The sequence below is a fragment of the Myotis yumanensis genome, unplaced genomic scaffold (assembly GCF_028538775.1).
Source record: "Myotis yumanensis isolate MYYU_CA2020_CCGP unplaced genomic scaffold, mMyoYum1.0.hap1 SCAF_6, whole genome shotgun sequence".
NCBI lineage: Eukaryota > Metazoa > Chordata > Mammalia > Chiroptera > Vespertilionidae > Myotis > Myotis yumanensis.
In genome coordinates this window covers 43,601,451-43,618,337 of record NW_027223757.1, presented here as the reverse complement: position 1 = coordinate 43,618,337, position 16,887 = coordinate 43,601,451, and the positions used below count along the sequence as shown (strand labels likewise).

Sequence of the window (16,887 nt, the reverse complement as noted above, 5' to 3'; positions counted from 1 at the left end):
CTCTTTAGCATGGAGAAGGCGGTAAACACAAGCAGTATGTTCTGGTTTCAGAAAGCCTTTTAAAATTTCCTTCATCACATGTAAAAACCTACCTGTAGGGGTTGAAAATTTTGTTTGCCTAGGAGCCATCCTGAAGAAGGAAAAGTCAAAGAGTGGTCTGTATATGATGCAACACAAATCGCACTATACTTCTCTCCTTGTGTAAATAAATATTTCAGAAAAAAAGTGGAAGTGAAGTTTTGACATAGAAGGGAATAAGAACAGAAGAGTAAGTAATATGATGGAGAAAAAGCAGGAGGAATAACTGAGTCAGCTTGTCTTCAAGTGGCGATCTAAATATTTTATTTCCACTAGTTACAGTATCTACATTTTCTAAGGTCAATATATTCTGTTTTCATCATTGAGCTCTATAATGTGATTTTACCTCTATATTATTAACATTTATGACCATAAGAAATTCTGGAAATCATTTCTACACGTGGCAAAGTATAAAGTTTGTTAACAAGACACATTGTGTGCCACCATACAGGTATCTTACATACTTTATGCTTCAGGGTTAGAAATCTGTCACAACAAATTCTAACACTGTCACATCTCAGTGTAGTTTACCTTAGAAAAAAAAAAAAAAGAAGCTAATATTCTTGTAAACAGTACACTGTGCAATGTGAAATTTGTTTGATAATTCCTATATATAGTCGCAATATACACAAATTGATTCTCCTACAGGAGTATTGATTTTACATATAAGAAAATCCATGAAGACAACATTATAAAAGGCAACATTTGTTAAAAAGGCCACCGCAGTTAACTTGTGTTGAAACTGACTGCAGCTCCTGTCAATTTCCTGGGTGTCCTGAGGTCAGAAGTTGATTCCACCAAGGCAAACATCAAGTAATTCGACTCTGTCTAGGTGACTAAACAGCCAGACTCCTTAACCACTTCTTTCAAATAACTGCTGGGGTCAGGTTACTTCACTGTCAGGTCGGTCAAGGCATCGGAGATCTCCTCGTTGACCTGTGCAGAAATGCTCGCTGGTGTGACGTTGAGATGAATGTCGTACTGCTGGTCCAGGCCAAGGTAGCAGTCGCTCATTAAATACAGGGTGTAGATATACCTACAATAGAAAAATAGAACAAAGATGTCAAACCCTCTTGCCAATCACAGTCATATTCCATTCTTTCAGAATTTTGGTGGTAAGGTTCTGCTTACCTTCCTGGTGCTTCCGGGGTATAAAAGGAGATGGAAGCGACATGATGATTTCGAACATATCCTACTCTTTTCAAAGCAATAAGTTCTCTCTTATCCACTTCTCCTAATATCAAAAACCATCCTTCATCTTTTGATTTGGGGAACCGAGGGGCAACTGCATGGTTGTCTTGCTTTCCCTGTAAACCAGCCAAGAAAAAGATAAAGCATTAATAATTTCTGGACTTTCTATACCACTTGGTTGTGATTAAAAGGCCATAAATCTACACATTTCAGTCTATCTATCTGGGATGTTTTTAATTTTCTGGTTCAGTGTCTTGGATATGCTATCACTTATCTTTTTTCAAAATCCTCAAAATACTACTTTGTGGCTATAATTACCAGGACATTTGGCTCAGTTAGAACAGAAAGCCCTGAATCTTGACACTAATTTAGTAAACTTTCATAAATAATATTAATATCCAATTTGAAGATGAACAAACTGAGATAAACCAGATTAACCAAATTTTCCAAAGACGTATTCACAAGAAACTGATACTTGGGGGGTGGGGCGGGGGGGTGGGGTGGGGAAGGCAATCAAGACTAGATTCTAGACTTCAAAAAATTAAGCACTACACCACCCAAGACTAACACTCACACACAATAAAAACACATTCTAATAGAATATTAAAAAATACTTTCTCTGAGGAATGAAAAATTATAAGCCAAGCAATTTGTAAGATATATTAATCACCACAATCCAAGATTAGATATCACCATATTGACAGCACTTGAAGTTTTTATTTTAGATCGAGATTATAAAATACATGATTATTCTAGTGAATCTGTAAGACAATGACATCATGGTATAAAAAGTGCTAATAAAGACATGTATTAATAATGACAAGCTCCTGATCAGGCTTCATTCAAGATTTTGGAGGGACATGTTTTACTTAAGGCATTTTAAAAGACAGCATGGAGAATAATGTATTTTTCCAGCATTTACAAAAATTAAAAGGGTTGCCCTAACCGGTTTGGCTCAGTGGATAGAGCATCAGCCTGCAGACTCAAGGGTCCCAGGTTCGGTTCCGGTCAAGGGCATGTACCTTGGTTGCAGGTACATCCCCAGTAGGGGGTGTGTAGGAAGCAGCTGATCGATGTTTCTCTCTCATTGATGTTTCTAACTCTCTATCCCTCTCCCTTCCTCTCTGTAAAAAAATCAATAAAATATTTTTTAAAAAACACACAAAAAACACAGTTGTTAAAAAAAATTTAAAAGGGTTTATTTTGGCATGATTGAATCTAATTTTTAAGTAGCAATATTAAGGTTAAAAAAAGTCATAGGTTTTTCCCTATGATTTTACCTGTATGATTATTATTATTATTTTTTTTGTAAGTTGGGATCTACTAACTCATCTAGACATTCTCATATTAAAGACTCTGAAATGCCAGAGGTCAATCAGTTCATACTCACAGGGACCGATTTTAGAATTAAATATCAAACAAGGTGGGACTTGAAGGCACATTACTGAAGGGACATTGTAACAGGAGAAAGTTTCTCACCAGGCTATGTGTGAGAACAGAAGACAGTACTGGAGCACCACAGCCCCACTCCTGTGGGCTTATCCCAGACACGGGAAAGCCCCCGACTCCACTTGGCCCAAGAGAAGGCAAAGTCTTTCTTATTTCAATTATCATGGTTATTTCAAAACCCAATCTGGCCACATGCGATGCACTAATAGTCTCAGAGGACCAAATGATTAATTTTGATGGTCACAGGCAACAGAAAAGAGTGCAGTAATTGCAAATAAAAGTACTGTACATCTCTGGCCTGCATGAACACTGACAAAGCCCTCTCATATGCATTATGAGGGAGGAAGAGGCAGATGTGGCAACTGAGGCACAGAAAAGCTTAGTGTCTTATTCAAATTCATGGAGCTGGGTGGTAAAGCGTTGCTGTCATCTGCATCCAGCCCAACGTGGTTCCCACAGAACAAAGTGCTTCTAGGGCAGTGCTTTTCGAGCTTTCATGTCCTTAAAAAGTCATCTGGGGTGATGGGCAGAAGTCCAGATTTTGAGATCCCCCCTCCTGAGCTGCTGATGCAGACAATCTGGAGGAGGGCCAAGGAATCTGCTCTTAAAAGCACTCTGGGAAATTCTGTTGGACTGTGTCTATGGGCCATATTTTGAGAACAGTCCCCCAGCAACTATCATGTAAGGTCGATATTCTGGGGTTGAACACTGGCACATGAGGAGAACTGAGTGAGGCCAGTTGAGAAAGAGGGATTCATGAATGACACGGATGCATTAGTAAGGGAAAAGATATGTGGGGTGCCACACGCTGGTGTCTGGTGTGAAGCATTTGAGAATGGAAACCAAACACTATACCTTGTGGAACCCAACGTGGGCTCTCTGCAGCCTGACTTGAAGCACATACTCCTGATCAGCATGCAATCTGATCCATCTGTGGTCATTTCGCTTGTCTGAAGTCATAGTAGTGATAGAAAGTTCACTGTGTCCTTCGGAGTCATCCCACCAGCCTTTGACACTGAGGGCAATATCTATCACTGGTAAGTGAGATAAGAAATTCCATGCCTGAAAAAAAAAAAAAAAGAAAATATAATAAAGAAAGTTAATTTGATTAAGTCCAGAGTCAGTGCAGTGAGAACCTATGTACCATTTGCCTAGTTTCTCCCAATGGTAGCATTTTCCAAAACCAAAGTATAATATTAATACCAGGATATCAACACTGACACACTCCATAGCTTGTGTTCAGATTTTCCAGTTTTTCTTGTACTTAACTGTGTTCAAAAATAGCGTGCTTTTAATCTTTGTAGTTTAAAGTCCTCTTAAAATCAACTAAAAAAATTAATCATTATCTAAACTTGTGACCACTTTATTATAAATCCCTCCTAGATATTGAGTGACTACTGACTATACTAAAAGTAAGTTTAAAAATGTTTGTCATTGAGCTGGTTTGTGGTTTGTTGTAGAGAAGCATCCATTCTAATATTTATGTGACTTCTAAGGAAGAGAGCATTGCTTGGGGATATAAAAGTAACAAAAAATGTGATGCAATTGTTGATGTCAGTCAGCAAGATCCATTGACCACTTATTGTACAAAACGGGTTTTTTTTTTTTTTGGTCCATACTCTAAATTTATTCTGAAAGAAAAACATTTCTGTATGTGTATATCATAAGGGGCCTTATAAGTTCAGGGTTCCTTCTAAGAACAAATATATATTTTTGGCATTATATTGAGAATATAGATTAAAATGACACATACTAAAGGGGTAAAAAATACCAATTTTATTCTTATTGTTTAAATTGAATGATATTTGTGAGAAATTGGCATGCAAATAGTAACTTTATCATCATAGAATGAATGAATGAATGTCTAAGTCTCCAGAAAGGAGGAAGTAACAAAATAAACTTGATGTCCTCAGATAATTAATTGTCACCTTTTTCTATCAATTACAATTATGTGGCACTATCAGTGAAGAAAACTTCTCAATATAATGGCTCTTTTATCAGTTCTAAGTTAGTTTTTAAAAGTACATGAATACTTTAATTTTGATTTTTCTTTTATTTTGTTAAGATATACGACAGATTTGCTTACAAGCTTTGATTTCCTGTTTGCTAAGACTTTAGTGCTGCTGAGCGTACCTAATTGAAATAAAGTAGCCCTGATAAGTCAAACTACCCCTTAGGAATTAAAAAAGTGTAAGTCCAATGTAAATTTTCAATCTAATCCAATCCTATAACTTGTCATGTGATTCTGAAATTATGCCTGGGATAGATATTTAAATAGTCAAGCCACAGAATTGTTTACACTGTGCTTCAAGGTAACAAATGATGGCCTCTCCCCCGATGGAGCCAGTCATTCCAGAACCTAGAAGCTGCATGTACCACTTGATGTTCACTGACACTCGCCAGAGTGGAAAGTGACCAAGGAGACACTTCAATACACAATTTCTATAAAGCATTTAAATTTGTGAGACAACAAAAGTAACATATTTCTTGTTTAATGTACCATTAAGTTAGTGACCAGTATATGTTTTCAATTATTAGCAACACATTGGGATTTTACTTTATAGAAGTTGGGTCTGGCTTTTATCCATAGGTGTTCTTTTTGTAGCACTTATTGTTTTTCACCCTCAGTGTGTACAGAGATATTTGTTGGGTGTGTATGTGTGTGTACACACACACGCACATATGTATATAAAACATGAGCTATTTTTTACAGAAACTGCTAAGACATTTCAATACCAGCCAAACATATTTATCTGAGGATTAATCTTCATCTATTGAATCAGGCAGGAGCACTGCCATGCATACAATTATTTAATTAGCAGCCAAATCCGCTGCCAGTCAGCAGCCGTTCCAGGCATACTGATGGGGTGGGAGATGCAAATCTCACAGTCGTCCTGCTTTTTCTCATTACTACTGCAATTAGCACTTAAATTGATGCTTTAAACATACTAATTTCTGGAATAATTCAGGATTTGTATGTTACCTGGGATCGCCTCACTGCAGAGCCAACACCAGATTGCTCTGCATATTGAAGCACTTTTGAGCCAAATAACCATCATCATATCAGACTGAGCCAATTTGCATTTGGTTTTAAAGATAACAGAATGGCAATTTATGCAAATAAATTAGGTAAGTTTACTTCTGAGTTCTCCCTGAACTAATTAAAACAATGTTCTAATTTTTTATCACATCTAAAACTTGGCTTAAAATCAATATATGCTATGTTAGAAATCCTTGTTGCTAATGGAAGCCTTGTTTTGATTTAAATACATTGTTTTTATTCATAATTTTGATGGTAATTTAGTTAGAAAGGTAAGAACTTATTATGAATATTTAAATAGTTTTTGGTGCCAATTCTGGGTTCAACAGAAATTGAACAATCAGACTTTAATGCCTGTTACACTTTTTCCAAGTCTTGCTCAAAAATCAGTTCTACTGGGGGAAAAAATGACATGGTTTAGAAGTTTCTTTATTTTAATACCTGCATTTACAAGTCAGTGTGTTAATTATGTTACAAATCCTGAACGCTTACTTTGACACGTTTAGGGTAAAACTGCTTAAGACTTAAAGGTCTAGATATGCCAAATATTTCTGGCATCATTCATTCACATTTTTGGCCTTTCCAAAGATGGTTTGGAGAGATGACTTATATTGTTTTTCACAACACAGATTTAGTTTTCCATCTAAGTTATATGGTATAGAAATGAGGAGTTTATTTGAAGGAATACTTTAGGACAGCCGTGGGCAAACTACGGCCCTCGGGCCGGATCCGGCCTGTTTGAAATAAATAAAACTAAAAAAAAAAAAAAAAAAAAAAAAAAAAAAAAAAAGACCGTACCCTTTTATGTAATGATGTTTACTTTGAATTTATATTAGTTCACACAAACACTCCACCTATGCTTTTGTTCCGGCCCTCCGGTCCAGTTTAAGAACCCATTGTGGCCCTCGAGTCAAAAAGTTTGCCCACCCCTGCCTTAGAATCTAGTTACACTAAAGTGATTAAAATGAAGGCGGGGCATAAAAAAGCAACTGAGGGAACTGCATGAAAATACAGCCAAGCATAAAGGAAGTACGACTATGCTGAAGGGGCGAGGAGTGCGCCCGGTCACGCAGCTTAGTGAAGGACAAGCTGTCTTGGACTTTTCTCAGCCAGCTACTGAAACGACTCCTGATAACGCCAATGCTCCTTCTAATTACTGATACTGTCATTATTTTTAATATCATTATTGAGCTCTCTATATCAAGAACTACATGAAGCAGTTTACATAAAAACATGCTGCTTAATTTTCACAAGAACTTTATGAGACAGGTGTGTTGTTTCATATTCATAATCATGGCTGGTAAATGGTGGACAGAATTTAAATCCAGGTGAGTCTGACTCCAATAACCAATGCTCTAAGTTAAAAAAAAAACTCCTGGTATAAATTCCCAGAGTAAAGGAGCTTCAAAACATGGAAGGCCTTACCTGCTTCATTTTTGGGGCCGGCAGCTCATTTTCTATCATGGAGCTGAACACCTGCTCCTTCCCTCCACAGGCGTGGATCAGTTCAGGAAGGCACTCGATGAAGCCAGGGCCACCCACACGTGGACCCTTCACACCTGGGCTCCATTTCCTAAAAAATAATACCAACACCAACCAAATCATTCTTTCGTAGCACGAATGAGATTTTCTGACAATGATGGCTTATAAAATTTGAATAGTTTTTAAAAACATGTATTTAAAAGGCCGTTATTGGTGTCAAAATCAGCTTGCATTCTTTTTTTTTAAATCCTCATCTGAGGATATACTTTCACTGATTTCTAGAGAGAGAGAGAAAGGGAAAGGAAGAATAACATTGATCAGTTGCCTCCTTTATGTGCCCTAATGGGTAATCAAACCTGCAACCCACGTATGTGCCCTGACAGAAAATAGAAGCTGAAACTTTTTGGTGAATGGGAGGATGCTCCAACCAACTGAGCCACTTGGCCAGGGCCAACCTGCATTCTTTAAGATTGTCAATCCAAGTCAGTATCACTATCACTACATAAAATGGGTAAATCATATCTGAGCTCGGTGAATAGTTGAGGTTTGCAGACAACAGGTTAGCAGAAAGCACTAATGTGCACCAATGCTGCTACGTGGTTCAAGTCTGAACTGGAGCCCTGACATGTTTTTAATGGATGCAGGCAAAGGACTCTAATGTAATCACTTGAATAGGTTTTCATTGTAAATAGTTGGGAATGTAAGATTTAATAAAGTACATTTTGGGAATATTTACAGTATAAATAGCGCCAATCCCAAGAACGTAGCGCGCCTACAGCTTATTCCCTATCTGCCATTTGTAGAGCAAAAAGAAACATATAATTAAAATTATACCAATATAGCACTTTTCAGGGTGACAGTAAGAAGTGGACCAAATCTCCTAGGCCCCAGCAGCTTCCATAACAGGCTGGCGTGCTGAGTTGGGTAAGTACTCTTAGGTGTCTGCTTTACTACTGAAACCCAACTCCTGTAACTCTTAGCACCACATTGGAAGGGTTCCCGAAACTGAGCTGCAGACATATGAGCTATCTGCTTTCCCCTCATGCCACCAGCTGCTGGTGTGGCTCACTCTCTGAATGTGCCTTTTGCTTTCCAAGGGACAGCCCGTGGTGGGACTCAGCATCACGGAAACAACTGCCCTGGAACCCACTTGAGACAAACTGAGGGACTTTGCTGAGGAGACCCCATGTGTGGCTGAGGTGCTGGTTGGCACCTGTATCCAGATGTCTCAAATGACTGCCACTCCTAGTCTGGCTGACAAGGGGCAGAGGGTGCATGATGGCGACCTCAGTCAGACTGTTCTGCTGGTCTACATGACTGTGAACCCACGTGTTGGCTGCAAAGTGTCTCTGAGCTGGTGTGAAAGAAACGTTTTCACTTAAACATTGCCAGCCTCGCTTGTAATGTGTACTGTTCTTTTCCTTGCTAAAATATTTGTAGCCATGTACATAGGACCTAAGGGTAAATAACTTGATAATAATATAGACTCATCTTTTAAGCACAGGTTATATCTTGAGCTGTTAGTATACATAACTACCCAGTTTTGGACATTTTGTAGATGCACAATTTACATCTGAACTATGGATTTCAGATTCTTCAAATCTATTCTGCAACAATAAAAATTGGTCATTTATTTTGCTTTAGACAACAAAGTAGTTTAGCATCTTCTAAAATAAAGGTTGGTACTGTAAAGGAATAAACACAGTTAAAATAGAAATGCATCCAATGTTGCAAGTGGAGAACAATTTAATAGGAGGTTAAAATGAACTGCAGTTCAGCTTGGGACAGGATCGAATTCCAAGTGAGAATGTTGCCTCACGAGGCCCCATCTTCCTCTGGGAAGTGGGGGCATTTTCCCCGTGAGGAATCAACATTCTAGGCACCTGAAAACCAAGTGACCACACATATAACGAAAATGAATTTTTTGAAATTTCAAGTCCAATGACATTGACAATTACCTGAAGATGTGAAGATGGTGCTGCTCTATGTGTGGGATTGTGAGAAGAGAAGACTCTTTCAGCCACCGACCCTGGATCACCATCTGAACCAGGTGAGTGATGTTCAGGGCAGTCACCAGCCATCCCTGGTTTGCAGTCACATCGAGCATCGCCTGATCAGGAAAAATGCACAAGTTACAAGGATACTATGGCACAGGGCCTCTCTACGGAAGCTGATGTCAGCTTAAACAAAAAACAAACACACAAAATTTCCCAAGCATTACACATAAATATATAATGAAAATGGGAACTAGAAAATAAACTAGAGTTGGATTGAAGGGAACAATCTCCTACAGCATTCATTGTACAGTACTTCCAACAAAGTGCACATTTTTAGATTTTTTAGGCTGGCAATGACAGCCAGATAACACTGGTACATAACAGTAAAACAAAGAGAAAAATTCAGTGTACTTTGGGAGCAAACACCTATATCATTCACTGTATCAAGACCATTCACAGCTGCATTAAAATAGTAAATCTGTCTTTCCCAAATTTAAAATCAATAATGGTAAGGTGATATGAGGTTTCCTTGCCAAAAATTTACTCTCCCCCCAAAGAAGACAACACTCCACATGCTAGCAAAGGGGGCACTGCCAGTGATACACTGAGATGATGAGAAGCTATTCATATTAGTCTATACATTTAATCTAATGTTTTATGGACAAATAAATGCTGCACTTGCTTAAGGCAAAACTAAACAGTGAAATCTTATTTAAACAAAGGAGATGTTTACACAGGCAAAGCTATTTCAATTAAATTAGATTCCGGAGAATGCTGACTTAAAGACACAGACATTAGTATCCTGATCCAAGGCAGCTATTTACATAGTTTTAGGAGAGTCCTCTCTTATTTTGGGAAATAAAGAGATGAAGGTAAGAGAAATTAGATGTACCTAGTACATGCTTAACAGCATATTAATAGTAAATATCCCACCAACAGTAAAATACTTATCAAATGTACAAAATCTATTAGCAGATTTTTAGAAATAATTTTTAAGGTATATTATTTTAGTAAAATTAATTTGCCATACTACTTAGTACTATTGAGACAGACACATTTTTTTCTTCTAAGTTTTGCATTTCCTATTTTATGTTCTCTAATTTACAGAATGTCAAATAGTTTTAAAAACATATGGCTAAACCAATCTGTGGGCTTTTCATTTACATCCCAGGGAAACGGGTCGATGTTTCTGGATATCATGGTTAATGTGTTGGAATGGGCAAATTGGTCTTGAGCGCCCATGAGTCCATTAATTATACATCATAAAGCCTGAGTGCTGGTACAATAAACATATTTATATGTATGTATAAGTATGTATAGCAGTGTGTTTACATGTACAAACATACATGTTCATAAATCTAGGGGAAATCTACTTCTATTTTTCCTGTTTCTCTGCAGAGCTGATTAAAACACTCTGCCTTTCTTTGAAGTACATGAGACAAGCAGGTCATGATGAACACCACCCAGATAAAAACAGCATTAGTTCACAAGTCACAACTCTTGAGTTCTTTGAGGGAACGGCAAAGGAAAGGAGAAATTAATAATTATATCTAATCCAGAATCATGATGATGTTAGAAGTTGTAATGTGGAGTAACTATGGTGATTTTACTTGTGATTTTACATTACAGCTTGACTGGAAATAAATTCCAGACCAAAGGCTCACATACTAGAAGAGTTGGATGGATGGACCATATGTTTTTAACTTTGAAGTTTTCATGATGAAGTTGAAAGATCTCATAAAATTTATGAGAGCTCCCCACAATTTTTCATTGTATGACCCAGATGTGAAAATGTAAAAAATCATGCAAAGTGATTGCTTACATGAAGTAAATGAGAATTTGTATCGTGAATTGGAAACTATTATTTATCTTGTTTTCATTTAGAGAAAAGGCAGGTGGGGAGACCGGGAATCTGGGACGATAAAAGGTTCTGCCACTACTTGAATGTGGTGAGCCAAGTGTTCAAGCCCTTAGTTCTCTGCTCAATCACTCCCTGGCCTGTCCTGTTTTCTTCGCCCGACCCTCACCAAACCACCTGAAATGTTATAAAAACCCCTTTATTCTCATCTAATTCTTCTTCAATTCATAGTTTATACTGTTACCAAAGTAAATTTTTAGAGAAATAAAACTGATCGTGTTATTTCTCTGCTTACATTACTTCAATGGCTTTGCACTGTGTAGAGGACAAGAGCTAACAAGCTTCTCTGCATGCCAGTCAACACCTCTGATGAGTCTGTTCCTGGCACACCCCACGGCCCCTTCCTATACTAAATGACTGACAATGTCCCACATTCGCCCTTGCTCTTGATGTTCTTTTTGCCCTTGCACTGCTCCTTCACCTCATCTACCCAGGAAATGCCTATTCATCCTTCGTCTAGCTCGAATGCTGCTCCTTCCTGTGAAGTCTCCCTGTTCTTCCAGATGGGCTGCAGGCACTTCTTTCCTATGCCTCTGCATCTCTTGCCACTTCCACAGGCCACCACCGTCCTATTGTGATTCTCTGTTTACACGTCTGCCTTTAAAATGGTCGACTCCTTGACAGCAAGAATCTGGAAATATTCCTTGTCACCATACTCTTGGTGCAGTGCACTCAAAAAAATACTCTTTTATTAATGAAAATTCCATTATAGCAATTATAACAATGTTCTGCCCACGTTATTGTGCATTTCCCAAAGATTATTAATAGAGTGTAGGGAAAAAATTACAAGCTTTGATATTAGATGGACACAGGTTTAAATCCCAATTTTGTCCCACTTACTATGTGTAAATTTTGGGGAATCACCTAACTCTATCATGCTGGATTTCTCATTTTTAGAAGAGAAATGTACCCTTAAGGGGTACTATACCTCCTTATAGGATAATGTATGACATAAGATGTCCAATATACTGCCCAGAACGTAGCAAATGTCAATCAACAGCTGCCTATTTTTAAAGTTCTTCTATGAACTTTAAAGTTCTTCTATGAAGTGAAAAGAACACCCTAAAAACAATCCACTCTTTCTAACAGGGACCTCTATTGGGCCCTTCGGTGTTGATTTCTGCACTGAGTAGCACAAGGCTTCAGGGGGCCGGGTATGCGAGGCTGGAAGCAGGTGCATGGAACAGGCAGAATATTCATTAGGAGAGGTGTGCAATTAGAAGAAAGCCAAGGGACAAGGCCAAAGACAGACCCTGTAGCTCAGGCCAAGCTGAAGGATGTGGGCTTGGTTCTCAGTTTGAGCGGGCAAGCCACGATATTGTTCACAGGTACACACCTGACAGGGCTAAGGGCAAGGGATGGTCCATGTAAATGGGTGGTCCTGGTAGCCTGAGCCTGGGATGGACTCCCTGTGTCTCATATCTGTTATAGCAGTCCTCCTGGTAGATAAGGATCCATAGGCATATGCTCCTCCCTGTAGTGGGGCTGGCTTTGATAGCAGCTAGAGATCATGGCTCAGTTCTCCAGGCCATCTCGAAGTCCTTTACAGATATATAATATTCAACAACAAAAGGTTGTTTTAGGATCCTGAGGAGAAATAACTGGACATTTTTACCAGTTTAGCATTAACATGAGGCAAATACATAGTCCCTGTTTACTGCTAATCCACTTTCTACTTGGCATGCTACCTCCCAGGCAAAGCTAATATGATTCTAAGTATAGGGGCCAAATGGATGGGTGGGTCTGACTCTGTGCATGAGACTTTCTCCTACTAAGTTGGAATCAATTTTAATTCCTTGTCATGTCCAGCTGTGACAGGATGGAAATATGATTTATAACAGTGTGTTCATTTATAAAATTACACAACAATTAAAACCTTATCATGATTAACATAAACTGTGGGGCTGTCATTTATGAGAGCAGGGGATGAGTTTGATTTTGAATGTATTTTAACTAAGGCGCCACTATAAAGCCACACGAGAGATTCAGGTAACAATGAGCTCAGGAGAGAGAGTGTGGGCTGGGAGTACGAACTTAGAAACCTTGCGAACAAAGTGGGCAGCCAGAGAGTTAAAACGAGCAGCTTAGGGGCAGAGGCGAGGAGAGCAGAGTGGGGATTACCTGGAGATGAGAACTGTGAGGGTGGGAAAGGATAAAGAGGTGAGGGCATTTAAGGTACTCTCAGGGCACTACTGAAACAACTACGATTCGAGTGGTCATTTGTAAAGTGTGTATTATTTGTTAAACACTCTGATAACCATTAATGTAAGTTATTGAATTTGAACCCATTACGCAGATGAATATATTGTGGCTCAGAGCAATTAAAAAAAACCCGCCTGCCTAAATCCCCACTATCCCCACTTACACAGGTCTGGTAAGTGGGTATAGTAGGGACTTAAATTCTGGGGCGCTTGACTCTGAAGCGCTTACTTTTAACCAGTATAGGTACTGCCTATAAAGTTAAGGATGCAAGGAAGGTTGTATGAAATTCCAGGAGGTCCTATATTAGGCAGCAAATCCTATGGTAAATGTGCTACTAGGTAAAATGGAACTCTGAGAAGCTCTTCTGACAAGACAATGCTTAAAGCAAACACTAAGTTTGGATTAAGTAGAAACAGATGGATAACTCCTACTAAACACTTGATTCTGGTTTGAAGATGGTTTCGTATACCAGAAAGAAACTTGGACTGACAGCTTAGAGTATTGTGCCTTTAAATTAAATGTAAGATTTTAGGCAAATCACTTCACCATTGGTATTCATTTTTCTCATCTGAAAAATCAAGGAGTTTCATTAGGCTTGTGTTTATCTCCTGTAAGCTTTAATCTTTCATCACTAAAATGCCAATATACTCATATTATATTGCTACTTATTTTTATAAAGTTCACTTTCTATCTTTCCAAGTGGACTGTAGTATCTCTGAAGTCAGAGGCAGGAAAACCTAAGTCAAAAAAGAAGGCAGCGCATACCAAGCACAGAATCAGCTGCAGACAGAAAAGACCCTCTTGGGATCAGAGGAAGATGAGGTTTCTGCTGCTGGGTGTGTGGGCCTCCGAGGAAAGAGAGGCTTCAGCTAGTCCCCGAAGACCTCACACACAGCATCAGTGGAGAGAGAGAGAAGCTTTGGGGTGAAGAGGATGGACGTTGACAGCATTCATATTACAGGGTCTCAATCATCTCAATAAGTGGGAGGTGAAGTTTCTTGCTGGGAGGTGTACTGGAAGGGAGAAGGTGTACTGGAAAGAAGAAGGAAAAAGTTTGGAAAAGTACTGGGGGGGGCGGGGATTAATTAAAAACTAGCACAACAGTGAGTTTTAAAAGCATGACTTTGAAGCAATAATTATAGAAATAATTAGAAATTAGAGAAGCAACTAGCAATGTTTTATTTTTTCTAGCAATAGTGATTACGATTAATTTGGGTGTTGAAGCAGAGGCTTCAGATGTTGACAGAGAATCCAGAGAGCTGACAGATCTGAGCCTACTGGTGACATCACTGTAGAAAACGTCAACTCTAGGGCCAATGCTTTTAGGGTGGCAAGTGAGTAGGGACTGAACTAATGGATGAGGAAAGCATAAGAGGTTCCAGGTCCAATGAGTAACAGAAATGGTCAGTTAAGCTGATTGGTACAGAACTTGTGGTTAGAGAGGAGAGTCAGAGGGTGATACCATGAAGGTGGTGCCTAAAGTGGTCAGAATACGGTAATTATTAGAGTGGAACGGTCTGGGATGCATGCAATTATGAAGTAGAAAAGGGATATGTTGAAGCCACTATGATGACTGCAAGAGAAGAGATGGAGCTGAAGACTATGAATGGGTGTTTGAGAAAGGTGAGGAAAAAGATCTACACTCTAGAACAGGGGTGGGCAAACTTTTTGACTCGAGGGCCACAATGGGTTCTTAAACTGGACCGGAGGGCCGGAACAAAAGCATGGATGGAGTGTTTGTGTGAACTAATATAAATTCAAAGTAAACATCATTACATAAAAGGGTACGGTCTTTTTTTTTTTAGTTTTATTCATTTCAAACGGGCCGTATCCGGCCCGTGGGCTGTAGTTTGCCCACGGCTGATCTAGAACATACTTGAAATAGAAATTTTGCAGACATTGACAGTAAAACATAAATGGATGAAAGAAGCAGAAATCTGAAAAGAAAGATGTGGATGGAGGGATGGGAGGAGGCAGATCTTAATTATTGGAAAAATAAAAAGAATTAGCCAACTCAGGAGTTTCAGAGGAAATGAAGAAATGGGGTAGTGTATGTGTCTGCCTATGTCTGACTGAGAGGCAAGAGAGGGAAGAGTGGGAAAGGAAGGAGGGATGGATGAGGAGAGAAGGAGAGACCAAAAACAAAGAGAGGTACACAAACTATACACATCCCAGACCTCATTCTCATATGGATAAAATGATAAAGTTATGATTTCATCTTGGTTTTCCAATTCATATCTGTGCTCATTACCCTATATTCTACTACTTCTGAATGATCTATACTAATAAAAGGGTAATATGCTAATTAGACCAGACATCTTCCGGACGTCCTTCCAGACAAAGCCATGGTGGCAGGGGCTGAGGCAGAGGCTGTTAGGGGTGATCAGGCCAGCAGGGGGGAGCAATTAGGTGTGATCAGGCTGGCAGGCAGAGGTGGTTAGGGGCAATCAGGCTGGCAGGCAGAGGTGGTTAGGGGTGATCAGGCCAGCAGGGGAGCAGTTAGGGGCATCAGACTGGCAGGCAGAGGTGGTTAGGGGTGATCAGGCAGGCAGGCAGGCGAGTGGTTAGGAGCCAGCAGTCCCAGATTGCTAAAGGGGTCCTGGATTGGAATGGGCACAGGCCATGCTGAGGGACCCTCCCCACCCCCTGTGCACGAATTTTGTGTACCGGGCCTCTAGTCTATATATATATATATATAAAAGCCTAAGTGACTGGACAACCAGATGACCAGATGACAGGATGACCAGCTGATAGCTATGATGCACACTGACCACCAGGGGGCAGACACTCAATGCAGGAGCTGCCCCCTAGTGGTCAGTGCGCTCCCACAGCAGGAGCACAGCTCAGCTGACAGACGGGTGCCAGACACTGGGCTGACAGCTGGTGAGCACAGCTGCAGAGATAGGTGCAGCGGGGGCTGGAATGAACAGGAGCAGCGCAGCGCCCAGCCCAGGCTCGGGCTCCTCCCCGGTCACCTGCCACTTTGCACACTACTTTGTGCTGTGCAGGATTGATGCGGACAGCAGACTGGAGCCCAATGAGCTGGCGGGTAAGGCCGGGCTGCAGCAGCGCAGAGGTCCACTGATCCCCACAGGCCAGGCCAAAGGACCCCACTGGTGCATGAATCCATGCACCGGACCTCTAGTTTACATATACCCTTCAAGAAGGATTTAAAGTGGTTTATCTGTCCTCTTCCCTTACATAACAGAAGAATACAAACTCCAGATAAATTATCATACATTTAATTGATCATAGTGTCTGAACTAATTTTGTTAACACAAGTTTTGAAAAACAAAATTTTAAATTAATTGAATCTATTATTTGGTTATAACTACATCTTAATATTTGATATACAGGCATTAAATATATTTTCAAACAAAATTGAATTCTGGATTTAAATAATCCAAGGGTAAAACAGAAACTTTGAGCACTGTGACCACCAAATTAAGATAACTTCATTGCAAGGAAATAGAATTGCTGGCTTAGGACACACGAAGGAAAGCTAAGTCATCTACTGTATATCAAGAATT

At 39.6% G+C, this 16,887-nt stretch overlaps 1 protein-coding gene across 1 annotated transcript in view; it reads right to left on the bottom strand.

The window, feature by feature from the left end:
- Window positions 1–325: 325 nt before the first annotated feature.
- ASCC3 (activating signal cointegrator 1 complex subunit 3) overlaps window positions 326–16,887 on the bottom strand; it is a 252,026-nt gene continuing 235,464 nt past the window's right edge. The window contains exons 38-42 of the mRNA XM_070418020.1: window positions 9,199–9,350; window positions 7,184–7,331; window positions 3,574–3,780; window positions 1,210–1,385; window positions 326–1,114 (exon numbers count right to left, since the gene is read on the bottom strand). Of these exons, the coding sequence (XP_070274121.1) occupies window positions 967–1,114; window positions 1,210–1,385; window positions 3,574–3,780; window positions 7,184–7,331; window positions 9,199–9,350 (831 nt within the window). The 3' untranslated portion in view covers window positions 326–966. The remainder of the gene's footprint in view (window positions 1,115–1,209; window positions 1,386–3,573; window positions 3,781–7,183; window positions 7,332–9,198; window positions 9,351–16,887) is intronic.